We start from the raw sequence: 26,405 nt of genomic DNA, 5'->3' as shown, positions 1-26,405 counted from the left end.
GTGAGGACCTTCAAGACATTCTCCCCTTCTCTAATTTTCTGCTCCCCAGCAGCCCACTTACAATCAGCAGATGTACCTGACTCTCCTTTTTTTCCTCCAAGAGATAAATTCCATCAGCAGGAGCTACTGGTACCTCTGTTACCAAAGCAACTCACACATCTGTCTGCTTCCTGCATTTCCCATGCAGTTAAGGGCTAAGGTGACTTGCCCTATGTCCATCTTATCTGCATTAATCTTGAAATACCTGAAGTGTATTTTTTTTTTCTTGACAGAACTTTCCTGTTTTCATATGGTGCATATGCACAATTCCTGTACTTACTGACTCTGAGGACTGGCAATGATGGTCTCATTCACAGTGGCCTGCTTTATATTACTAAATTATTCCCTGTAAGGCACTAGTACAAATCCTAGATCCCTGGAGCGCTAAGTCCCAAAAGGGTTTCTAGGAATCTTCGGATTTCAAGCACAAAAGAAGAGACATGAATATAAATAGGATAATTGAACTCTCTTAAATTCCAATATAATAATAATAACAACAACAACAACAAAAGCTCCATGATGCCTCTCCTCCCTTGCCAACAGTGTTTTGAGCTGAGGATTTCTACAAAAATGTGTAAAGATGGGCCTGGCATAAGGCAAAACTAAAGAGGCCTTTCTTTAGTTATTTCTCTACAAATCTCGAGAGAGTGAAAGGTAGCAGATTCCAAAATTGCCCTCTTCTCTCTCGGCATCTGTAGGTAAGCTTATTAGTGTCACCCAGGCTTTAGTTTCCTTCCCCTGTTATAAGGTAGCTAGCATCACCTAGCAGAATAGTAAACAAGGATATTTCCAGTCTTCGGCATGCATTAAATTTTCAATTACTGGTAAGTTCTTAGAATATGGAAATGTGTTTTATGCTGTGTTTTGGGTTTTCATTAGCATATGTGCACTATATAAAACAACATGCTTCAGTGTAAACACGGAGCACATCATGTACTTGGCCCATACACCCATATTACCTTCTCTCATCACCCCACACCCCCATTCATTCTCTTCTTCCCCAAAGGTTCCCTGTACACTTTCATGGAACTGACAGGTTTTGTGACGATCATTTTTGGCACTCCTTAAGTCATTCACATCACAGCCTCAGGTTTACACTGCTCAGAGCTCCAAGGATACATACAAACGTTTGCAAAGACTTTGAACACTTCTTCCAGCCACAGGTAAGCAATAGGGATGGACTTTATATGCTACCTCAAGTAAAAAAAATGAGGAGAATATATGAAGTGACAGTTTTCAGAGACGGGACAATAGAACATGCAGGGTGATGAGCATCTGGACACATCTGAAACCGAGTCTATGACCGACTCAATACAGAGAAGGGAAATCCAAGCAGAGTCTCTCTTCGACTTAAGTGCAGCCTCCACACGGCTGTGGGCAGAGCACAATGAGTCGGACTTAGCAGACGGGGTGTCTACACATCTTCAGGGTCCTCGGCCTACTGCCATCACCATGGTTGTGAGAAAGAATGCCAGCGACTGGAGCAAAAGCCTGGGGAAAGGATGAGAACAGAGCCAGGTCGGAAGCTCAAAGGGGGCTGGAAAAGGGCCAAGTTTTCAAAAGCTGGAGGTGGGGGGAGGAACTTGGCAACGCATGGAGGAAAATCTCCCAAGTATTTCACCTGGAATTAAGTTAAATTCTGTGTGGTCTACAGGGTTCCCTGGACATAGCTACCCAAGCCTGATGGAAATTTTGAGCAAATTCAAACCGTTTCCAAGGAACTTGACCTGATCAAATCCCAAAAATATTTGAGGAAATTAAAAAAAAAAAAAACTATCCCATGGTAATGTAAAATTGAAAGTGTTTGACAAATACAATGCCTTACTTAGGCATGCAAACAAAGAAGAGGAGCACTTGGCCAGGAGAGAAGTCAGACAGGAGAAGGAGTCTGAGAAGGAGCACAGATAAGAGAATTAGGAGAGAAGCAAAAGAAAGAAACTCTCACAAACACGCTCCAGATGCACGAGAAGGTCGAAGACAGCATTAACACTATGGGGACTGACAGGAAAGCCACTTTCCTACGACAGACACAATCTGGAGAGATCATGATCAATTATGAGAAAAATACATCAGTGGTATCCAGCAGTGTGGTCTCCCTCCACATCTCACTGTGACGAAAGATAAAAAGACTATACTTTAGAAACGTCTATGGGCCAAGCAGAAAACTTCCTTCATCAAGTTTTGTATATTATTCATATAAGTGAATAAAATCGTAAAGCTACTCAGTTATATAGCTCTGAACCCCAAGCTCTATGTTTGATAGTAGAGAAAATACAATGATAAATTAAGAATGAATTAAATTCTTGCCTAACAGAAACCAGGACAATCTATTAGATAAATGATAGTCATGGAGATGTATCATGCAATATTTCTACAACTTAAGGTCATAGTATGGACACATAAATAAGACTGCAAATAATTTAAAGGGAGTGAAATAAAAAAGATATAGACTTCACCGTGTAACTGCATATTAACAATTAAGAGATTTTGACATTATAACAAAGATTCAATATATATTCAATATGTATTAGTGTATATACACACACACACACACCAAGTTGAGGCCCCCTCAGATCAATCTTGGTATATGAATTTAACTATGGATTTTGCTCCTGTCCCCTGGCAAATTAGAATGTTCTTGGTGAGGGAAAATATATGATTTTCCTCAGGGCTTAACTAAATCATTACTTCTCTAGCAAAGCCTTTTTCAACCTCTCCCCCAAAACTTCTAGGTAAAAGAATGCTCATCTCAATAACGGCCCGCAGTTGACAATCATTTGCACAGTTACTGATATAGCATCTGTATTATTACTTTTCTATTGCTGTGATAGAGGTTCTTTGGGGGGAGGAGGGAGAGTCTCATGAGGTAGCACTGCGTGGCCTAGAATTCATTCTGTAGATCAAGCTCTCCTCCAACTTAGAGACTGGCTTGACTCTAGCTTTTGAGTGTTGATCTTAAAGCTGTTCTCCATTATGCCTGACAAGAATGTTGCGTTGGGTTTTTGTTTTGTTTGCTTATGGTTCCAGAGAGCCAAAATTCATAACAGTGGGGTGTAGTAATAAGGGCGGCGGGGCTGCGTCCCCAGCACCCCAGCTGCCTGCTCGGCTAGCTTATGCCCCGAAATAACAACACACAAACTGTATTCATTTAATCACTGCTTGGCCCTTTAGCTCTAGCCCTTACTGGCTAATTCTGATATCCCGATCAACCCATCTCTAATAATCTGTGAGAACCGGTCTTACCGGGAAGATTCTAGCCTAGTCCATCCTGGGTCGAACTTCATGGCATGTGTCTGCCTGGGAGCTGGGAGTATGGCGTCTCTCTCAGGCGTCTGCTCCAGAGAGCAGAGCTGTCGAGACTGAGCTCACTTCCTCTTCCTCCCAGCGTCCTGTTCTGCCTACTCCTCCCACCTATCTTCCAACCAATAAAATGGGCCAAGACAGTTCCTTTATTAGCCAATGACCTTCCTCCATCAGTGGGGAAGATACAGCACGCTGTCAGGAGCAGGAAGTTGACTGATACATTTCCATCTACACCGGAACTAGAGGGGGGAAACAGGAAAGAGGCCGAGGCTCACACCCCTTAAAACCTACCCTATATGATGTATTCTTTCAATGAAGCTGTGTCTCCTAAGGGTTCACAACCGCCTCAGACAGACCACCTACTGGTGACCCTGTCTTCAAGCACATGGACCCATGGGAGGCAATTCTCACTCCAACGACTGCAGCTTCTACTCATGTTCCCTCAGCACCTCGCCTGCTATGTAAACTCCTGCTTCTCTGCTTCCTGAAAATTCTGAACCTCTGAAATATCATGGGGTGTGAGTAACTCTACTAACACAGTGTCCTAATGTCCCGGGCAGAAAGGGTACATAACTGTGCAAAGCGAGGTGAAACCATCACAAGTACAGGAAGTACGGTCTACAAATCAGGAACTCTAAGTCAAGGGCCTATCTGCTTTCTGACCCTGGGTAATGAGGACTCTTTCGATTAGTTAGAAAATGAAAACAAAAGAGAGCACTGATCATCTTCTCTGAGAGAGTTCCACCACTGTGTGCCAGGCTTCCTCCCTGCCCGCAATTACACCTGGATCAGAGAGTACCATCATCAATACAGGAGACATTTGACATGAGAAGCATGCTGGCATGAGCGCTATTTTCATATTGATGCAAGCCTGTGGATTAGTCTATTGACAGAGTGCCCCGAGTATCTGTGAGCTGAGGGGATGGTGTGTGGCAGACTTCCACAATGCATTTGCTACCTTAGACCCCATCTCTCATTTCAAGCTTTGGAACCCAGCAATAGACAGAATCTAGCAGGTCACAGAAGAAATATGAGAAAGGACTGGGATCAGAAGTCAGACTGAAATCAGCATGCGCAGACAAAGGACCTTCCTAATTGCACAGTAGAAAAGTCCAATGGCATGCAAGACCATCATGTGTCATGGTGGCCAAGGCCACTTCTCCGTCTTCCCATCCTACCTGGGCCAAGAGCCCACTAAGTAGACTGTTCACTGCATGCTTCCTCACAAAGGTTCCTCAAACTTGTCTTGCCAAAAAAGAAACCAGCTACCTGCCCTTCCCCATCTTTCCTCTTCCCCTCCCCACCATTGAGTCAGTTTCTGGGGCTAGACTCCTAGGATTCGGGGTCATTCTTCACTTTCCTTATATTCCACATGGACTCAGTTCACCTTTCTGAATCTCTCTATAATTATTCATAAATGTCTCTTGAGGCCCTTCACATAGTTACCGCTCCAATAACAGGATTACAACTAGCCTTATTTTATTATTGTATTGTGTCTGTGCAACTGTTACAGCCTGGTATCTAACGACCTGTTGCCAACTTCCCACACTGCTATGCAGCACTTAAAAAGTCCCCTGCAGCGATACAGTACCACCTCGCCACTACCACGCATGTCCTATATAGTGGCACCCTATAGCACCCATACTTATAACAAGCATCTCCACTTGGGCTGTTGATTTGGCTGTGCTTACTCACTATTCCTCTCTCTCCACTGACTTCGCTACCTGGCAGTGAGGTCTATGTCTCCTAATCCCAGCATTCAGCACAACATCTGGCTTAGTAAATCCCAGTTAAAGGGGCAATGCTTGAGGAGATGAAAGGATTTAGCAAATGCCTCTTCATATCTGGGCACATTAAAGAGGATAAAAGGTGTCCCTGGGAGGATTAAACAACCCAAGGAGGGAACTAGAAGAAAAAAATAGTCTGAGGAAGCAGAGATGAATGAAAATGAATGAAAACCTCAGGGGAGGGGAGTGGATAATAAAGAAGACAGTGGGGAAAGCACCCCACATTAGCCCTCCCATGCGTCAGAGTTAAACTTCCAGAGTTGTAGGAGCTGGCAAAGACGGGGAGCTAGGAACATGAGGAGAAGACAGCACGGAAGGAACTCAGGGCCATGCAGAGTGATGGCAGCTGTGCACAGGTGTAAAGAAGTCCTTCCTGCTTTCAAGGTAATCCCCAGTGGATGGGCACTCTGGCGTGTGTGGACCTCCGTGTGGCTAAGAGGGAGTATGATGTCTTTTTCAGATATGACACAGGGCATGCTAAGGAACTTAGTGTGAAAGATTCGTGTCAACTTGAATCGATAAGAGCTAAAGAGTGTTGACATTAAGAAAGAAGATGTCACCAAACAGGAGAGAGGAAGGTATAATCTCATGACCAGAAGAGATGCACGAAGTCTCCTGCACTCCAACTCTCCTTCCAATTGACTGTCACCCCTTTGGAAAAGGAACTAGGATAACCCCATGACAGCTCCACACCTGCTGCATGAGGACCCCCTTTCCTGTGTGTCGTTCCCCAGTAGAGACTCCCATCTCTGATGCGAGGTCATCCCTTAGCCTGAAGCCCTCACGCTCAGTGAAATGCCCAGGTAGGGGCTCCCATCTCTACCCAGACTCTCCATTATGATTCTGATCCCATCACCTGAGAGTTTAAATGGGAATTATCCTGTAACAGGGGGACAATGCCTCTAGATACCATAGGCTACCTACCGGATATTAAGTCCAGTGCCAAGAATGGGTGACTTCTTTTGGAGTTGTTGGTCCCTGGGATCCCAAAGATCCCCCCCCTCCAACTAAACATGGCAGGAGACTGTCATTGCTTTTGGTTACCATCCAGAATCTAACAGTCAGATTATATTGCTGAAAACATCACCTGTTTGAATCATAGAACATGGAGAAACTTGACCTGGAAGCTTCGTCCTTAACGGCTTTCAGAGTGCTCTGAGGTGCTATGTATACTCCCAGAAAAAAAGAGGGAATCACTGTTCTTAACCTAACTGTGAGAGCAACAGTAACAGCTAACCTAAAAAGATAAAGTCACTGGTGTGAGGGAGGCATGGCTGTAATTAACCCCTTTGTATTAAAGGTCGGTTGTATTGGATTAACCCCCTGGATTAGATTGAAGGTCAGTTCTTCCAGATGGAAGTCATGCCTGCCACCATTAATGGGGCCAAGAACCTGTGACCTAGGGGACAACCTACTACTATAACTCTATAGATGAAACCAACTTCAAATGATTTATTACTATACCCAAAGATGAAGACATCTCTCACCCCTCATCAGAAAGGCTTCTTCTTGCAGTAGGTGGTGACTAACTTAGACATCCATAACTGCACAGAATGAGAGATCAAAATGCAAAGAAGAAAAGGCTTCGGAGTACTTGGCTCTAAATGCAACATCCATATCATGCTTCCTCCTTCCAAAGCTCAGGGGTCGTCACGAAAGAAGGGATGGGAAGTATCTACTATGAGAAACGGGGCTTCCTGGGACAACATGTATGAGATCCATGCAAGCTCAAGTCAGATAAATAAGCCCAGCACGGAGGAGGGGGGGAGTCATGAGCCCTGCCCCTAGCTGGAGAATACTGGAGAGTAACTGCTGAGAGCATGGGAGTCAATCGTTTCCAAAGATGTGGCCCCTGAGAGTCTCCACATGATTCAGTAGATAGCACTGTACCAGTGCAGACATTGGCAGCACTAAGGGGACACAGTGGATTTCTTTGACAGAGAACAGTGTGGGCAGGGATGGGGAGTAAACTTTAATCAAAACATATTATATGCATGTATGAGATTATTAAACAATAAAAATATTAATTAAAATTATTTTAAAAAGACACGAAGTTAGGAAGGAGGATATGTGATCTTGAGGGGAATTGGCAGGGGAGAGTGAGGGGTAGATATGTTCAAGATATATTTTGCATGTGTTTACATAATGAGAATAAACTTTCATTTTATTTATTTACTTTTATTTATTTGTTTGTTTTTTTCAGACAGGGTTTCTCTGTGCAACAGTCCTAGCTGTCCTAGAACTCTCTTTGTAGAACAGGCTGGCCTCGAACTCATAGAGATTCACCTACCTCTGCCTTAGAGCCACATGCTTGGCTTCAAAGATTAAATTTTACAAAATGAGAGAGAGAGAGAGAGAGAGAGAGAGAGAGAGAGAGAGAGAGAGAGATCTGAGATTTGGACACCGGAGAAGAGAGTGTCTGGCTGCACAGATGGCCAGAGCTCAGGATTTGACAGTTAGATTCTGGTTTGTGACACCAGAGGTGGGGTCCTTATATAGGAACAATGTGTTTCACAGAAAACTGAGAACCTGAGAACAGGTTTCAGGAAAGACCTGAGCAGCGAGCAGTTGTTAACAAAGGTGGAATTGCATAGTGACGCCGTTCAGCTACAACACATACAAACACAATCTTAAAGGTCATGTGAACGGTGGCATATATAACAAAGAAATGTGGATACATGGGCAGAGGTTTTCCTTGGCTGACAGGACATGCCCAGAGCAGACAGCCACACTCTGGTGTCTCAGGAAATACTGATGGGTATTTACTAAAGGTCGGATTAAGTTGAGAATTCTACATACAAGGTCCAACACTGTGGACCTTGGTGTGTCAATATAGTAAAGACTCAGAAAATCTACAGAGAAAGCAATTTACCTGTGTTTACCCCAGAGTTGGCCATGGCTATCAGGCCATCTCTATACTAAAGCAACAGACACCGTCCCTAACAACAAACAGGGGATACAGATCTTCCAACTGACCACAGCTCCAACAATGTACAAAACACTGTTAAGAAAACAGACAAACAACAAAAACCACCCTCAAAATAATTATGGGGAGAAAACAAACAGGAAACAGTAAGTGGAGGAAAACGACATCCCCCTGCAGCAGAGGACATAGGACGGATGCATAACAATATAGTGCTATAGTCTGGACAAGAGAAAAGAGCTCCATTGCTATGATGTTGCACAGAACCTTACAGGAAGGTACATGGGCATTCGTGAGAGCGGGCGCGGACGCGTGATGATAGAAGATGGAGGCACATATGTGGCAGCAGGAGACAGCACAGCAGAAAAGTACGACACTGTGGTAAGAAGTGATACAATTCCTGGGGAAATCCTTCTGATAAAATCAAAGGATATGAAACTGTGTACTTTGCTCTGCTGATAATTTTAATCTCTCAATAAACTGGAGAAGCATCAAGAAACAGGACTTAGTGTCAGTTTAATTTTAACAAATATGGGAAGAGTACTTGGCCGTTTAGAAAATATCAGAAACTTTGGGAGAAAGCCAAGCGCTCATAAAACGAGCTTCTCTATAATCCTGTCAGAGATACAGCAGGGACGCTTTCTCGGAAGGGATGCTACACTAAATAATCTCCAAGTCCCTTCTGAAATGTTAAAGATGGTCTCTAACCTTCTATAGTCACACTGAAGAACTCCAGGTGGCCGCTGGGGACAGTGAGCCTCCTGTGGCTCTGGTTATGCTGAGAGAGAGGAAATAATTCTACACATGAAGTTCAGTAAAAGGGATGGCAGAGCTTCCCGTAAACAAATTATACAACTGTACGAATTGACCAATTTAGTTCTGGAATAAAAACAGATCGCTAATAGACAACAGATATTTTAAAAACAGAGAGATATTTATAGAAACCTGACTTCTGATAAAAGATAGAAGGGTCAATGAGAAAATATGACACTGGAAATACATATATCAACCTCCAGAGTATGCAAACTAGTCTATACTTAAAATATAAGGAAGAGTTCATAAAGGAAAAATTTCTTAAAGGAATTAATATTACAAAGAAAAAATAAGGCTAGATAAATATTTTAGGAAGTATGAAGTTAGAGTATTAAAATAGATTTTTTTAAAAAGTAAGCATACACCAATTAGAAGTGATCCATGAGCACATTTGGTAAAATGAGTTCATAAGGAGAATGACCTATTTATAAGAGGAAAAACATAAATAAAAACCAAAAGGGAAAAGGGGCACAAGCAGGGTGTGTGTGCCAGCTTCCTGGCACTGTGAGAAAATGCCCGAGGGAGTAATATTTTTTTCCATAATGAAAAATTAAAGAAAACAGGATTCACAGGAGTGAACTGATGCCTAGTTCTCTGAACCTGGCCGGGGAGGTCACGGGCCCTAATGGGGAAGCTAATACTACTGTTTTGCTAGACAGTGGTAAACTGCTTTATTTTTTTCTGTAATACACACACACACACACACACACACACATATAGTGTATGTGTTTTGCCTGTATATATGTATGTGTATTGTGTGCATGCCTGGTGCCCACCAAGTCCAGAAGAGGAAACCAAATGCCCGGAACTGGAGTTACAGACATTTGTGAGTCACCATATGGGTGCTGGAAACCAAACCCAGGTCCTCTCTAAGAACAGCCAGTGCTCTTAACTGCGGAGCCATCTTTCCGGTTCCCTCAAACTGTGTTTTAAACGCTCATGTTTTTATATTTAAAGGAGCGCTCTTCTTGGTCTTCATCACAAAAGCTTTTATTGTTGTAGTGGGTGACACGGTCAATAAAAAAACTCATAGTTGTCCCAAATGCCAAAATGAGTGATGGTGAAGGGATTAGCCCTAAGTGGGACATCTACGTCACATCGACAAAATGACAGGGACAGGATCGAAAGCAAGATCCTGAGCCTTCCGCTCAGGAACCCGCCACAGCAGTGGTTATCTGCACAAGACCTACACACAGACCAGGGCTGTCAACACCTGTGATACAGTGTTGACAGCCCTTCCTCCTGAGTGTCATGGAGAAGTCAATGGTTGCTGGAGGAGAAAGAGTTATTTCTTCAATGATGTAGCCACTTATAGACGGTTGGTGTCCCTGTACATAACCTACCCCACACTTAGACAAGAAATTCAAACCCAGTGAGTCATGCACAGGAAGACATGAGAGCAGGGGGAGGCTTGATGGAAAGAAAAGGGATTCAGAAGAAGAGGGAGAGGAATGGGAAAACGGCCTGTCGGGTAGAAATAGCTAAAATTCACTATTACATGTGTTAAACTGACAAACAGGTTTAACATGGGAAAAATAGGATACGAAGCCAACAACATTCAGCAAATACTGCATAGAGATGCACGTTTGATATAAGCTACCACACTAAGTGTTCCGACAGGTCTTAGCAGACATGATCACACGACAGTGATCATGAGTGCTCCAGAGAAAGCTGCTCAGAACAGAAGAGTAGAAACGGATAAAACACTTGGAGGGTGGCTCCCGACCTGACGGGTGACTCACCTTTTTAACATGAAAGCATACAGTGGGAAATAGTTGAAGGTGACACGTTCACAGAACACATATAAAAAAAAATTCATATTCCCAATGACTGAAACATTTCTTAGGGGAAGAAAGAGCCAGAAAGAAAACCACACAAAGACCAGCCAATTTCAACAGAACCAGACAGGATGCTGGGTCAAGAATTGCAGTTAGCGGATCCTGAGGACATACCCAAGTGCAGTTTACCTCATCAGGCTACAGAAGTGAAGAAGAAAAGCCCGGAGACACTCTGAAAGACTCAAAACCAGTTTCAGCTGTCTGGCTAATACAGGAGATAGAGAACGCAATTCAGGGCAGATACGGTAAATCTTCTATAACGAGTAAGGCTGTAATTCTTTTCATGGTAGGTTGCAAGGAAAATCATAAATTGGTCATGGTTAAAATGTCAGAAGACTCCAAATTGTGAGGAAAAAATAATGAATTATTGCGGTTTGGGCTTACTCTAGAAGTCACACGTTTTCTGAGAGAAATGGGAGCTGAGACGAGAGTGAAGCCATCTCTGCTGTGTGAATATTTCAATTAGGCAGCTGGGGACAGGTAAGTGGGGAGTACAAATCTCCACTCTAGCGTTATCGAAAGGAAGTATCTGCCTAGATGAGCTTCTGAGAAAAGGGCCTGGATAAGCTCATTTGTAACGCGGACAATGTCCTTTATGTGTGCACACCCACCCGTAGAGCAGAATGGCTGCCAATCATCATAATTCCATAGCAGGTTTCAAGGTCTGATTTCACTAGCAACATAGCCAAACTGGCCAGAAACTTGCAATCCTTCCACCTCAGCTTCCCTAGTGCTGGAATTACAGGTGTGGACCATCTCAGCTGGCTGCAGTCCAGCCTGTTTCTCCCCATTAGGTTTCCCGGTCTCACAGTTTTCCTGTCGCCTATCTCCTCTCCTGCTCTGGAGAGCATGGTGCTAGAAAGAAACCATGAGGGTGGAGAAGTGGCTCCATGGTTAGGAACACTGGCTGCCCTTCCAGAAGACCTGGGCTCCATTCTCAGAGCTCACACAATAGATCACAACTGTTTCAACTGTTTGTGACCATAGCTCCAGGGGTCCGATGCTCTTTTCTGGACTCTACGAGCATCGGACACACATGCAGAACACAGTTACACACAAGCAAATCATCAATACATATAAAAGTTTTAGAAGAGAAACCATATGTACATACATATATATGTATACTTTTAATTTAATATGGTATTTTTTTGTTTATGAACACTGTTGACAGAAGAGGAGGGAGGAAAGGCAGCATGGATGAAGGAAGGGAGAGAAAGGATGAAGGAAAGAAGGAAGGAGAGATGGAACTTGGCATTGTGGGTAGAATTAAACATTCCAAAGAGAATCAATTCTGCTTTAGTGCACACCATCCACCATCTCTGGACTTGGTGGTCAAAGACAGTAAGACAATTATTGTGCTGTATATCATCCTTCAGTATGCACATCCCAAGAGGATGCAGGCTGGCCCACTTGCTGACTGCTGAGGCCTCTGTACCCATGAGAACCTCGGTGAGTATTTGTGGACTGAGTGGGCAGACATGCAAATCCCAGCATCTCTGCTGACAAAGCTCATCTCCCATCCTTCAGAGCCCCAGGGGCTGAGCAGCAAGCTTCTATATTGCATCTTTACCACCCACCACTGAACACGTGATCCTGCACATCAGCTTTGTAGTCCTATCATCTGTCACTCGTTTCCTATTTCAATTTATTGAGACATGCTTTATACTGGTGTGTATGTATGTGTGTGTGTGTGTATATATATATATATATATATATATATATATATATATATATATAATTTTCAAAGCCTGTTTTATAAAGCATACATAAAACCCTTAAGAAACACATGTTGAATTAAGCAGAAAAACCTTTAAATGACCTTTGACTCAATGCTATTTCTAAAGATGGGATCTATTGATTGCTCTGAATTACTCTTTCAGACGGTGTCAGGCAGCAAAGTCTGAACGGTGTCAGCTGAGCTGAGTTTCTACATGTGACACTTCAATGCTAGAAAAGTGACCCCCGAGACTTTTCTCCTACTTCCACGTTTGTAACACGAGAGCGTGAGTCAAAACGGCAGCCAAACGTTTGTCTTCCGAGCCATCACAGGGGAGATGGCGATCAGACAGAGCGAGGCACGGGAATCAGTTTCGCAAGTTGGAAAGAATCTATCAGCCATCCCATCCACCAGTTTGAGAGTGTGATTGCCGCTGCGGGGCTGTGGAGGAAAGATGCGCTGTGTACCCACAGCGCTGAGGGTGAGGGTTGCTGCGACTGAAGAGAGCAAAGTGCAGAGGAAAACAATCTCTCGTGCGAACAGCGGGACATGCCCCAGTCAAAAAAATCAAAAGCCATGTTCAATCTGGGCATGTAGAGGGATTACCATGGAACACCTGTCACCCACAGTGTTTGGCAATACCACGAAGCATCTTTGAAACCAGGAGAAAGCTTACCAGACACGAGCTGCTGGCCAGGCAACCCCACGGGAACCATGCCCAAGTTATTCATAGCCGTGGCCCAGGCTGTGGGATCCGTGACAGACATGTTGAGCTGGGTAGTGTCTAGGGCTATACTCCCCAAACCATCAGCTGCTGCGGGAGAAACAAACTCAGCTTAGTGTTGACAGGTAAGGCTCTTCCCTTGCTTCTAAAGATACAAGGCTTTATCTAGCACATAGCCAAGACATTAAAAATAACACCATGATCCACGCTACATGAATAATTTCTACAGATGTAAGAGCATCAGGACAGACGCATAAAAATGGGAGCATAAAGAAGTGTGTTCATGGAACATTCTAGAAGAAAGCTTAATGGCATGAACTCTGTACTGTTTGTGCACGCCATGAAGGAGGGTCCTCTGAGGAAACGTGAAGACCCACTTCCTTCTTCTGTAAGGCAACACTTGTTAAGGGACAGGGTCTACAAGAAAGCAGAGAGAAGCCAACTGCCTAGAAGGGCAAGGTAGACAAATGTGTCTGTTTCTGAGGATTACGCTGGTCCAGGTGTCCTTTCTAACCATCCAACAAGAAAACAAACCCCTCCCCGTGACCCCTCTTCATTCTCTTTCAAATTCATCACCTCTTTTTAGACTATTTCTTAAAAATACTGGCTGATAAAATGGGTAAATAAAATTAGAAAACAAATAGCAGAAATTAAACAGAAAAAAAGAAGACCGGAAAACTGTGTTAAATTTGATTTTTCACTTTTTTTTTTTTTTTGTCTTTTCTTGAATTTCACAGCTTCCTCCTGTCCCCAGGTTCTGGCCCCTGATTCCACACCGATTTTCATGGCTGAGCAAGCTTTGCCGGTAAGAATGCAAATGATCTCGTGTGTGTCTCACTGGCCACCAACCTTTACCTGCTGCCATCATCTGGGGGAGCTCCTGAGGACACTGGGCAATGCTCTCGAACTCAGCCGCATCTACCATTGGAAGACAAGCACCATGGGGCACCCAGGTGCTTTGACAGTTGAGTGGAGGGTCCCCTCGGAGAACATCGGACTCTGCAGAGGAGGAGAGGATTGTGGTGAGGCAGGGACATTCATGGTGAAGGAATGGCTTATCATCTATTTAAACACAGAACAAAACACAAAAGAACCACTTTCAGCAGCAGGGCGCAGAACTCAAGGTGCTTGCTGCCTGACCAGCCGTGCTGTGCACAGTGGCTCCTCGCCACTGCACGGGAGACTGTGCAGGTCACCTTATCACCTCACCTGGCTCAGGGCCGGCTTCTGAGGGTGTTAGGGTTTAGTCTCCTGCTGCAGCCTCTTTGCTTATGAACCTTATCAGTGCCGGCACAGCCTCTTCCACACACTGCACACCAATAGCCAGGGCAGGCTAGGGCGAACATGATTTCTTTTCAAGTTAAAAAAAAAATTAATTGATGTTGTTATTTTGGAAGACGGTCATCTGTGAAATGTATTCAAAGAGGACAAAAAGTAGGGAGGAAGAATAAAAAAAGCAGGAACCTTTCTTTCTTTCTTTCTTTTTCTGTAAGGCTGTCAAAAGAGCTAACAATCATCAGAAGAGGCCACGGGAAAGAATGGCAGGGCCTGTCCTGGGAAGAAATCTACAAGGCTGCAGTAGCAGAGGCAAAATGTTTGTTTTTCAGTTCTATAAAATGACAAATTTGTTCGATCCAAATTTTCTTGAGAATTACATGGCATATAGTGTATGTATATATGTGTATATATGTATGCATGTCTGTATATATCTATATATATATTTTGTTATATTCAACAATTTTCCTAATAAATATAAATAACAATATAACAAACGATAAGGTTATGAGGATCCTCCCTGTGACATTAATTATAAAATCATAGTCTTTTCTCCACCATTACAAATGCAAAAGTCAACCCTGTACACATTCAGAGCTTAGGTGCATGTTTGCCAGTGGCGAACCTAGACGAGCAACCCAAAGATTGCTTGAGATGACCACTAAAGTTAAATAGTTGTTTTCATTTAGGTGCAAATTTACTTTTCCCAGGAGTCACATTGCTGTTCAGATGTTTATATATTCTAATGTTTGAGTACAGTGTGAAGTTTGAGTATTTCAAGTTATGTTCCTGGATTCTTAGGGCCAAGGATCAGTAGCCCACCCCTTGATAAGCACGGTGAAGCCAGAAAGCTTCCTGCCGGTTCAACTAAAATGCATGCTCCCGTCTCAGTATCTCAAGGATAGGTGCTCAATGAGAACGTGGCTTTGGTAGTTCAACGGATCCCTAGCTGTCACTAAGAAGGGCAAATGAGATGCTGGGCATTTTCCTCCCAGTTACCTATCACCTAGCAGTAAATGATTCCAATCTGGGAAACAAACTGTATTTATAACATATATATCCAAACTTTCTGTTCCGCACCACCACCAAATGAATCTAGAATGTGCTGATGTACGCTATACCAATTATCACAGGCAACAAATGCCACAAGATAGATTCTATCCATATGAATCACGTTCAGCAAATCCACAGCAAGGCTGAGTGCATGCATGCCCTGTAGCTGGCCACTCATCAGCACTATGGTGAAGCCCCAGAATGCTTTTCTCTTTGCTCCAGCACTGTAGGCACTGAGGCAGAGCCGGACAAGCATGTCTCATCCTTCTCTTGAACAGTCCTGTAGTGGAGCAGCCTCGGATCATCGCAAGGTCACTATTTGTCTTACTTGGTTCCCTAAATGAAGCAGGGTTGGCTTTCTTCCCGCCGCTCAGATCTCCACAAATGAACATCAATCACACAGCTTTTTCCTTCTTCTGTCTAATGAGCGTGCAGTTCTGGAACGCTCTATCAGAGAATATCTCCTTACATTGTTGGCTTTATGGCTTGTGCCTCTCTGGTTATGCTTAACCTTGGCTTTTCCTACAATGTTACAGGGATGGCATTAGCTTGTCTTGGCTCCACACCATCTCTTCCAGCTTCCGGCTCTATACAGGAGCATCGAAGGCCCTGGGGGGGGGGGGGGAGCATGGCCTCTCTCTGTATCTTTCACAGATACCTTAACAATCTGCTGCTGTTTCAAAAACGATTGCTCTATTAGCGGGATGTGGTTTGTAAACTTTCATTTATCCCTATCTTGAACTCTGTGACTTTCAATTATAGCTCTCCAGTTTCCCAATCCAATGGTTTTAATTACATACAACTTCATGCGGCTGTTAGGAACCTAGGATGGTGTCTCTGAAGCAAGTTCATTTCTACCGGGTATTTCCAGTGGTCTCAGACTGACAGGATCCTTTTAAAAGCTGATTTTGTCACATGGACTTGATCAAAGGGGTATCCTGTAAATGTTAGTTACTACCTGGCAATTTATGAATGAATGCAAGAGTGACTTTTGCAATTTGTTAACACTCACTGTTTTTGTTGGGTACTGGCCTCTTTAAACCATTCTAGACCGCGATGCTTAACTGATTGTTCAAACCAACTTCCCTGCCTTAGTTTTCTTATTCCTAAACTATAGGAAAGATTAATATTCTTAATGATGCTTATTTACACACAGATGTGGGGAGTTAATATTTACAGCTAATAAAGTACTTTGAATATAGTAGGTGATAATTATTGTTATTTTATTTGGAAGTGCAGTGTTTCTATGAAGGTATCCAGAGATCTTTGTGTTCTGGTGTATAATTATGTAATTAATTATAAAACAGTGAATAACACTTGATATTTCTGACAGCAAGTGTTGCCCTAGCTTTCTGTACCACACCTAAGCTGTAGCAGGCTGTTCCATTCCCCACAATTCCTTTGTAAAATAATACCATATAAAAGATAGATGATTTTTTTCCTCTCCAGCTTTTCCTTTCTATGCAAATACAAAAGCTTTTAAGAGCTTCCGGACAAATTATGAAATTGGCAGTTTCTGCTTACAGGTTTTATGGGGGGATTATCATTATAAAGCAGTCAGATGGACAGAGTGTCAAGGATAACAGGAGAGCTCTGCCTGGGCATAATGGACCTCCAACCTGTTCTCTAGTGAAATATACCGAAGGCTGAAATCTTACACTTAATTTCCCAAATGTTTAACAAGATATATTTTTGCTCAGTACTTCGCTAGGTTATATCAACCAGGCAAAAATATCTTAACCCTCACCAAGCCTACAGAAGTATTCCAGTTTGGGAGGAACACGGGCTGCTTCTGCTTGGGAAAGTGCAGGGCCTTCCTGTTTTTTCTAACTCTATACACAGCAAGCACAAATATTTTTAAGAAGAAAATTAATCTGTGACTGTCCACAAAAAAAGGAGATTCCTGCTAAAAACAGGACAAAAATCAGTGAGGTCTTAAGAATATTTGATTTTTATAAAAATGAATTCGCTTGATCTAATTCCTTAGACTCGTGCCTATTTTAATAGAAAAACCATTACAATGACAGATTGAGTTTTATTAGTGTCTTTAAAAGAGCTGAGATCAAAGCCAACTTCTGTCCCGGGATAGCTGAAGTTTCATTTGTTAGGAACTCTTTATTAGCTATAGGTTATGTGTGTGCTATAAGGCTGCATTTCCAATCCAAATTCGTGTTTTCCTACCTTAAAGAGTATGTCTACTACTGGTGTTCAGCTGGAGGGCACTTGTTGAGCACTTCATAGCTTAGAGAGACATTTCACAGATTAAAGTGACGGGCTAGCATACACTACGTATATGTTAATGTCATGTTTTTAAAACAGGTGTCTGTGATAATGCAGGAAGCGCTCTGCTTCTCCCACAGTGTACCAGGGAACTCCAGAGCAACCTTTCCACTCAAGAACAACCAGAAAGCTGTGGGTTTTACATTTGTTTTCTAAAACTCTGTTTCTTTTCACAAACACAGAGCACAACGATAAGTTCTGCAGAGTGTTTTCCCTGTGTTTTCTATAGAGAAATAAGTCATCTTAAGCACTGAGTGTTTCACTGCTCAGGATGGGAAGAATCTGCTCATTTGGGGACAGGGGACAGAATGAAGCTGCTCTTCAAAACATGGTTTAAAAGGGGGGTAGGGGTAGTAGTGGAGAGGTGGAACCATGGCTCAGCGATTAACAGCACTGGCTACTCTTCCAGAGGACTCAGGTTTGAGTCTCAGAACGCCATAAGGTGTCTCACAACTATCTGCAATTCCAGTCTCAGGGAATCTGAGGGCTGAGCTCCATGGGTACTACACATACGTGGTGCACAGATATACATATATGCAGACAAATATCCATACACATGCAAAAAAAAGGAAAATGAACCTAAACACATTCATACATGCAAACACTTCAAAACAAACAAATAAACAACAACCAAACACATGGTAGGAACACCCAAAAGCTGACATTTTCCAAGGACTAGAGACGGGATCAGTGGAGGCCATGATTATGGAGATGGGTCACCAAAGTCACAGTGACTCATCTCTATAATATCACAGAATATCAGAGGGTTCACAGGAGAGCAAATGGTGTAAATCACAATGAACCTGAAGAAAGATGCCATTGGTCTTAATGGGGGAGAAGACAGGAGCTGTGGGCTCTCTCCTATGCACTCCCATGATGCTGTTCTAGCACCACTCTCTGATCAGATCTATGCTCGGCATGATTAAGATGATTCACCATGCTAGCCCACCCTGGAGCCAGCAGCACAATACATGCATGGTGCAGAAATACCAGCAAATCTACATTGCTTCTTAATTCTTTTGAGTATTGGGAACACTTTGAAACAGCTTAAAGGTGGTAATGAAAAGACAGATGATAAGAGATGACCTAAGATCCTAGATGAAAAGATATTATAGAGTTTTTAAGTCTGGTAAATATACAGGATTCTAAGTGCTTATTAATGATCACTATCTGCCAATTAGTAGCAAAGAAGACCACTAAGGTTTTGGTGGAGTTTTAGGTAGAACAGATTAATGAGGAGATTTGTTAAATAGTAATATCATTTTATGGGTATGAGTGTTTGCCTGCATATATATGTATATGTACCATGGATACATATGTATATGACCTGCAGGGTCAAAAGGCAGTACCAGAGCCTCTGGAATTGGAGCTACGGATGGTTGGTTGTGAGCCACCACGTAGGTACTGGGAACCAAATCAGGTCTGGCACAAGAGCAATAAGTCCTCCTAACCACTGAGCCAGCTCTCCAGTTCCCCCACCCTGCCTCAAGTAGTACTACTCTATTTAACAAAGGTAAGAGGATCCTTCTTTGAAATTAGGAGAAAGCAGAGGCCATTGCTGTGCAGAGGTAAATCCAGGGAGGGCAAACTATGTAAGAGCTCCTACCAAATCCACAGAATCAAACACTGTCATTTGACATTGCCCCCCCCCATTACTTGTACAGTTATAAAATTACTGTAGACTTTTCAAAACTGTCATGCTAGACATTCCCATCACAGTGTACCTGAAAAGAGACACCATCACTATTCTCATCATTCTTCCTTCAGTGATGTCTTTAAGACAAAAAGAAGGAGTTATGTAATCGTTCCTCAGTGTTATCGTCCCGTGCCTTCCACGTACCAGCCTTTCTCACCTTACATACTCAGATCCCCCTCTACCTAAACCCTTACTGGAGAACTGATGTGGGATTCCCCTCTGAATGCTATGCATATGTTTTATTACCACTGGTTAATAAAGAAGCTGTTTTGGCCCATGACAGGGCAGAATACAGGTGGGGGTAAATCTAAACTGAATGCAGGGAGAAAGAAGGCAGAGTCAGGGAGATGTCATGTAGCTGCCAAAGGAGAAAGATGATAGAACATTACTGGTAGGCCACAGCCTCATGGCAATACACAAAGTAATAGAAATGGGTTAATTCAAGACCTAGCTAAGAATACACTTGGGTTATTGGTAAAACAGTGTTGTAATTAATATAGTTTTGTGTGACTATTTGGGTCTGGGTGGTCGGGAAACAAAAAAGCAGTCTCTATTTACAGAGAATGGATCTAAGTCTGGACATAACCACCGCTCCCTGCTAGTTAGCAGTCAATGCTAAACTTAGGAAGGCTAAGTGAACTTGTCAATACCCAACAAGAGCACAAAATGTGGCAGGATCACTCCCTCATGCCCTCCACATAAATATTAAGTATCTATACACTTTCAAAAGCATGTGTGTATAAGAAGAGGAAAGGAAAGAACATGTAAAGAAAATTGGGAACATTAACACCGAACAGTTGGATGCCAGAGTTCAACCCCAAGGCTTGGAGGTTTGAACTAAAGAACACAATAGGGAGAATGCCTCTTGGAAACTAGAATGAAGATGGATTTTAAGCATCAGAGAAAAACAGTTTGAGAAAAATGTGTCCAGGAATATAAGAGAAACTTTAGGTCCCAAACCTCCCCAAGCACAGGGTCAAGGGTGAGGTTTCTTGCAGCTGCTGTTCGAAATAGCCCAGGTCTGTTACCAACTGCATCTCCAGGTCCACTAACCAGCACATTAGCATGACAGAGGCATAAGTGTAGAGTAGGAAGGAGGTGAAATCATTGGAAGAAAGGAGAGTTTCAATTTGGCATGTACCACAGAAGATGAAAAGCAGATCTGGCTGGTTCTCAAACACTATATTCTATTATGGGGACTGTGATTATATCCTCCATTTTCCTACTTTGTCAAGCAGCCAATTTTAAGCAGTAAATCATCTTCCTTTTATCTTAGGGAAGTAATGACCACAGAATGGGCGAGGCATTACCTCACCCTCAACATGTTGTCCATCTTCAGGAGAAGGGCAGGCAAAGATGGGCGAGCAGGAGGATGGGCGGGCAGGCAGGTAAGGAGGCAGCGCTCCTCTGAAATGATACATGATACACTCTGATAACAGGACCAAAAGATGATACACTCTGATAACAGGACCAAAAGAGACTTGAGACTGGTCCATGTGAGTCAACACACATGGGTAGAAGAAAAATGCTTAATACTATTTAACATTTTAGATTTCTCTCTCTCTCTCTCTCTCTCTCTCTCTCTCTCTCTCTCTCTCTGTGTGTGTGTGTGTGTGTGTGTGTGTTTGTGTGTGCAGAGAAATGGCAGGTGCAATTATTTTTCTCAGGAAGCCTTTGCTTTTCAAAAAGGCTACACTTCATATTTCTAGATTGAACAAATCATCAAGGAGCAATCTTAAGACCTTCAGGAAAAAGCACTACTCTTGCCATTAAGAACAGAAAGGAAAGAGGACCAGGATACTCTCGTGACTGTCTGTAAGTTTTAGGTCTCTGAAGACAGCTTTCAAAACCCATGACCTTCCACCTAGAAACTACTTCAGGATTCCTGGAAAGGGCGATATTGTATCTGAAGAGTATTTGTAGGAAATATAATAGCTCAACCAGGTTTCTTGTGGACAAATGTCAGTCAGCACCCTCCATATCTGTCTGTTCTCTTGGGTTGCTCTCTGCCTTCTAAATATGTCAAGATTAAAACAATTATCATTGCTCTACCCGGAGTGAGTGAGTTATTAAGAGAAGCACCATTACCAGTAAACCTGAGCATGGACTAATGAGCCCTCATTACAGCCGAGCCCCTGGGATTCATGATGAACACACCTCAGCTCAGAGCACCGTGGTGTGCATAATTGAATGGTACTTGAAATCCATCAGTTCCAGTTTCTCCCAGTACAGAAATCTCCAGAATGTTCTGACAGGGTTTCCCATTCATAGCCAAAGCTGATGCTTGACCCCCATTTCAAACAGTCCTAAGATTGGACAAGTTCCCTCTCTACCAGTCCCCTTACCTGGAGAAGAGATCTAAATCTGATTTCTGGCTTCAGGCCTACTTCCACAGCCTTAGAAAAAAAGGAGACAGCAATCCCTGGAAGAGGGTCCTTGACTCTTCACCACCATCTAAGCAAGTCATAGACACATTTATGAAGTAAATAAGGTCAAAGCTAACTCCCCACGATTGGTAAGCCCTTTCTCAATTTTTATTCTCTTTTCGAATTCACCTGTGGGGGCTCTGTGGCGTAAGCCAACCAGAGAGCTGTAGGTAAATGGAAGCGTTATCTGAGACAAGGAGCCATGGGCTATAAGGTTTGAGCAAGAGAGACCTGGAAAAGACTCCTTTAGAGAAAGGAGCCAATGTTGAGCATGACTTCAGGCAAATTCTAGGCTTCAAAGATAGAACTATCAAGAGAGATTAATTCTTCATACCGAGGACATAAGCAAACACATTAAAGCATAATTTTTACACATGTATACTATAAAAAGATCATATCTGTTACATACTTCTTGGCCACACTGATACACAGAAACCATTTTCTGCAAACATTACATTCTTACAAAACAAGAGCAGAAACCCTACATCACTGAACAGACTCTGCTGTGGGGTGGCTCAGTGTTCTCATTATGTGCTCATTTATACCTTGACCCATGCATGGAAAAAAGATTAGGACACAAAGTCAAACATTTTAATTGTCTTGGGTAAATAACTGACCCCTAAATAGCTGTAAACCCTGGTAAATGAGTTATCTGTCTCCAAAGAGCCCAGGGCAGAGCACTGTTGAGTCTATGGAAATCTACCTGCAATAAAATCCAGATCCTGTACCCTGACCAGCCTGAACCAGTGGCTCATCCTGCTTAGCAGTTCCTTTAGAAGAGCCACAAAGAAGGAGTTGGTTATTGTTTAAGCTAATGGGTTCTTAATGATGTCATTGCAGCCCCATGAATAAAGGATTGCCCCTGTAGCCAAGAAATCCTAGGACTTACAGATGCAGTAGCTCTCACCTCTCTAATGGACGGCCCCAGGCCAGAGGCCTAGCTTTTTCTTCCTCTAAATTCCCACAGATACCTGCCTTTCCTTTCTCTAAAAGACTGCCTACGGCCCTTGCTCTGGTGAGAAACAAGTGGGTAAGGACAGTGGAATTCCCAGCTCCCAATCAAATGGTGTGCTTACTTCATGGCAGGCATTCTTAGGGAATGAAGGGGCACAAAGCCTGATGCAAAGGTAGCTGCTGGGCATTTGCTAGAAGAAACCAGCCTGGCAGGAGCACTCTGAATGCTGGGGGTTGGGTTCTGCAAGACTCGCATGGAGGCACCCAGGGGAGAAATGGCCTTTGGGGCTTGAACCCAGACAGGCTGGAGGTGGGTGAGGGTGCACACAGAAATGTGTCAAGACTCCAGGAGTCTATACGATTCATAAATTAGAAAGACTGCTCGAGAGCTGCAGGTGGAGCTCAGTGCTTGCCTCGTGAGCACAAAACTCTGGGTTCAATCCTGATTGCTAGCACCATGTAAAACTGGCCTGGTGGTGAAGCCCATAGACAGTTCAAGAGGAGGAAGCAGCGGGACCAAAAGTTCAAGGTCATTCCTTGCCCACCTGTGGAACAATGCTCTAGGGACAGCTCTGGCATTGAGGTTACTGAAGGTCACTGCCACACCTTGCTGCTGCAGTACTAACAGGCCTGCCCTTTCTATCTTGCCTAGGCTTCCATAAGGTACTACGATAAATGGACTACCCTCCAACCTGAGTCCACAAGGGGAGACATTTGCCCTTTAAGAAACCAAACACACTGTTCCCTTGATCACAGTCAAATGACCTCCTCTCTATGAAGAGGCAAAAGGGAAGGACAGGGAGGGAGGTCTAAGTGACAAGAGGGTTGGAAGGTGGGGCAAGGAGGGGATGAGGCGAGGACAGCTAATACTGAGAGCTCTTAGTGCAAATACAGCTTTAAGAGATGTTCGATGGAGGTGTCTTACACAGGAGGACAACACTCCTTCCAGAGCACAAATTATTAAACAAATGTCCCAGTATCAAGTGTGGAATACCTTCCTAAAATTGGCCAGGGCGGTCCCAAAGATCCTCAAGACAACAGTGGTATGGCTGCTGCTTTTGGTTGCCCAGCAGAACTCGGTAATCAAACCCTGTTGCTGTAGGTACCACATATTGTTGGCTATAGGACGTGGAGAAACCAAGCTGAACCTGACCTGGAAGCTTCCTCCCCGGTGCCCAGCTTTGACAGAGCTGGAAGGTGCAAAGCAGGCTGCCTACGGGAGAAAAGTCCATTAGCAATAGTGTTACCTGGCTGTGAACTCGGCCAGCTAGTGTAACAGCCAGTCTGGGAAGACAGGCCCAGTGGCGCAACTGACTGGGGCCAATCAATCATTTTCTGATTGAATTTAAGACCCACTCCATAAGAGAAAGTCATGCCCAGTACTGTAAACCTACGCAACAATCTGGAGCTGGGGAGGTCAGAGGCCCCAAGAAAGAATCCAGTACTACAGCCCCTTTGGATGTCAGTGTGGTGATTTCTCAGAAAATTAGGAAACAACCTTCCTCAAGACCCAATAATACCACTTTTGGGTGGATGCTCAATTGTGCCACAAGGGCATGTGCTCAACTATGTTCATAGCAGCACTGTTTGTCATAGCCAGAACCTGGAAACAACCTAAATGCCCCTCGACAGAAGAATGGATAAAGAAAATGTGGTACATTACTCATAAGTGGCTTTCAAACACAAAGCAAAGAAAACCAGCACACAAATCACAACACCAGTGAACCTAGATAACAATGAGGACCCTAAGAGAGACATACATAGATCTAATTTACATGGGAAGTAAAAAAAGACAAGATCTCCTGAGTAAATTGAAAGCATGGGGATCTTGGGAGAGAGTTGAAGGGGAGGGGAGAAGCAGGAAGGGAAGCAGAGAAAAATGCGGAGCTCAATAAAAATCAATTAAAATGCAAAAAACCCACCCCAGTACTATTAATTTGCTAAGTGGGCATAATATCAAGCTGCCTTTTAAACCTCCTATTCTCATCAGAGAATTTCTTTGGAGTGGACAGCAGTTCAATATAGAGACTCATAACTGCTCAAAGTATAAATAACTATGATTCCTTAAGTGGGAGACAGTATCACATCTCCTCACCTAGGGCTTAGGGAACACTGAAGAAGAGGGGTGGAGACATTTTAAAAGGCAGAGGCTGGGCAGGACTGCTGTAAAAGAGTGTGTTCTGGACCTCATATGGGCTCCTACCTCACTGCAACTGCAGTTGCTTGCACAGGACCCACACAAGATCTAGTCAATCAGCATCCATCCTGAGGCTCCATCCCCTCCTCAGGGCCAACCAACAGTTAGTGGTGGCTGCTTAGAGAGGGTGAGACTTTCAGTGGTGATCGTCACTGTTGAGTGGCCCAGGTTTCAGTAGAACACCTCCGGCCCACACTCATAGGAGCCCTATGTAAGCTCGGTGGGTGCACACCTGCAAAACACACACGAGTAGGAAGAGGGAACGTAACAAGAAATAGAGGGGCTCAGCAGGAGGAGAGAGGAAGAGATGGAGCACTGGAAGGTAAAAGGGGCAAATTTCATTGATTTACATGCGTGCAGCTGTCAAAAGAATACATGAGAAAGAAAAGCGAGTAGAGAAAAAGCCTCTAAACAAAAAGAAGTCAGGCAGAATTTCTGTGTGGGAGCGGCATTTGGAAGACTAGCTCAAGGAGAACCCCTTTCCTACTAGTCTTCTAGATGAAAGGGGATGCTGCCCCCGCCCCTGCCTGCTGCCCCACCCACTGTCCCCGCCTGTCCCTTAACTGTGGCCGCATTATCAATTAGGCACTGGGGGCATGAGATCATCCACAGTAAGGCTGGAGACCTGAGCATGTTTTGTGCTAGCATCCGGTGAAAAGTGCATTATGTAAAATAAAGAATTATTTCATTAAATGCCCATAAATTTTGAATTAGGACAATTCTTGTCAAATTTGGCATTCAGATGAAAGTCATTACAGTGGAAGACGGTTTGTCAGCAGGCTCGCTCGCTGTGCAGGGCTCCTGAGTCCGCACAATTATGAAGACATAAGAGCTGGTTTTAGATGAAAAGCCATAACTCATAAGCAAATAATTTCAAAAGCAAAATTATCAAAATCTCATCCAAAATCACAATAGGAAAATTATATTGTCAGATGTGAATGCCGATCGTGCTTGTGCTGGGATGTGGGGTGAGACCTGGGGGCGGGAAGCTGCTGAACCCTGCACGGCTTCAAGGCCCTCTCAGTCTCCGGCCTACTGAAAGCCTGGGAGGTAAAGTTCCACTGTCCCTCCACTCCCAGACTCGCTTCAAGGTCAACCACCTACCCCACCTCCAGTTCCGCTTCCGTACCCATAACTACTTAACCCATGAAGGAGGACAGAGGGAAGAGGACGGAAGAGGGAGGAGCCGGCCAACACTGAGCCTGAAAAACCACAGATACGAGAAAAAAACATCAGGCCTGGGGTCCTGAATATAATTTCATGTTAGCTGAGGGTAATCATTTTTTTTTGAGGGTAATCATTTTTATTTACGGTTTTATTATTTATAAAAAAAGAAACCATGCTGAATGTTCTTTGCGGGAATTCCAGTATATCGCCACA

General features: G+C 43.5%; 1 protein-coding gene across 7 annotated transcripts in view; it reads right to left on the bottom strand.

Annotated features, from left to right (window-relative positions):
• The window catches only part of Enox1 (ecto-NOX disulfide-thiol exchanger 1), a 563,193-nt gene that overhangs the window by 197,152 nt on the left and 339,636 nt on the right, over positions 1 to 26,405 (bottom strand). For 6 of the 7 annotated variants that reach the window (XM_041675367.1, XM_041675356.1, XM_041675370.1 and 3 more), the window contains 2 exons: positions 14,000 to 14,143; positions 13,097 to 13,234 (listed from right to left, as the gene is read on the bottom strand). In XM_041675367.1, coding sequence (XP_041531301.1) covers positions 13,097 to 13,234; positions 14,000 to 14,069 — 208 coding nt within the window. In that variant the 5' untranslated portion in view covers positions 14,070 to 14,143. The remainder of the gene's footprint in view (positions 1 to 13,096; positions 13,235 to 13,999; positions 14,144 to 26,405) is intronic. The other variant, XM_041675382.1, reaches the window with a different exon arrangement.

The sequence above is a fragment of the Microtus oregoni genome, unplaced genomic scaffold (genome assembly GCF_018167655.1).
Source record: "Microtus oregoni isolate MIOR12 unplaced genomic scaffold, Mior012 000001F_ref0000356, whole genome shotgun sequence".
In the NCBI taxonomy this organism is placed as follows: domain Eukaryota; kingdom Metazoa; phylum Chordata; class Mammalia; order Rodentia; family Cricetidae; genus Microtus; species Microtus oregoni.
The sequence above is the reverse complement of the archived record's forward strand: the minus strand, read 5'-3'. Positions and strand labels throughout refer to the sequence as shown.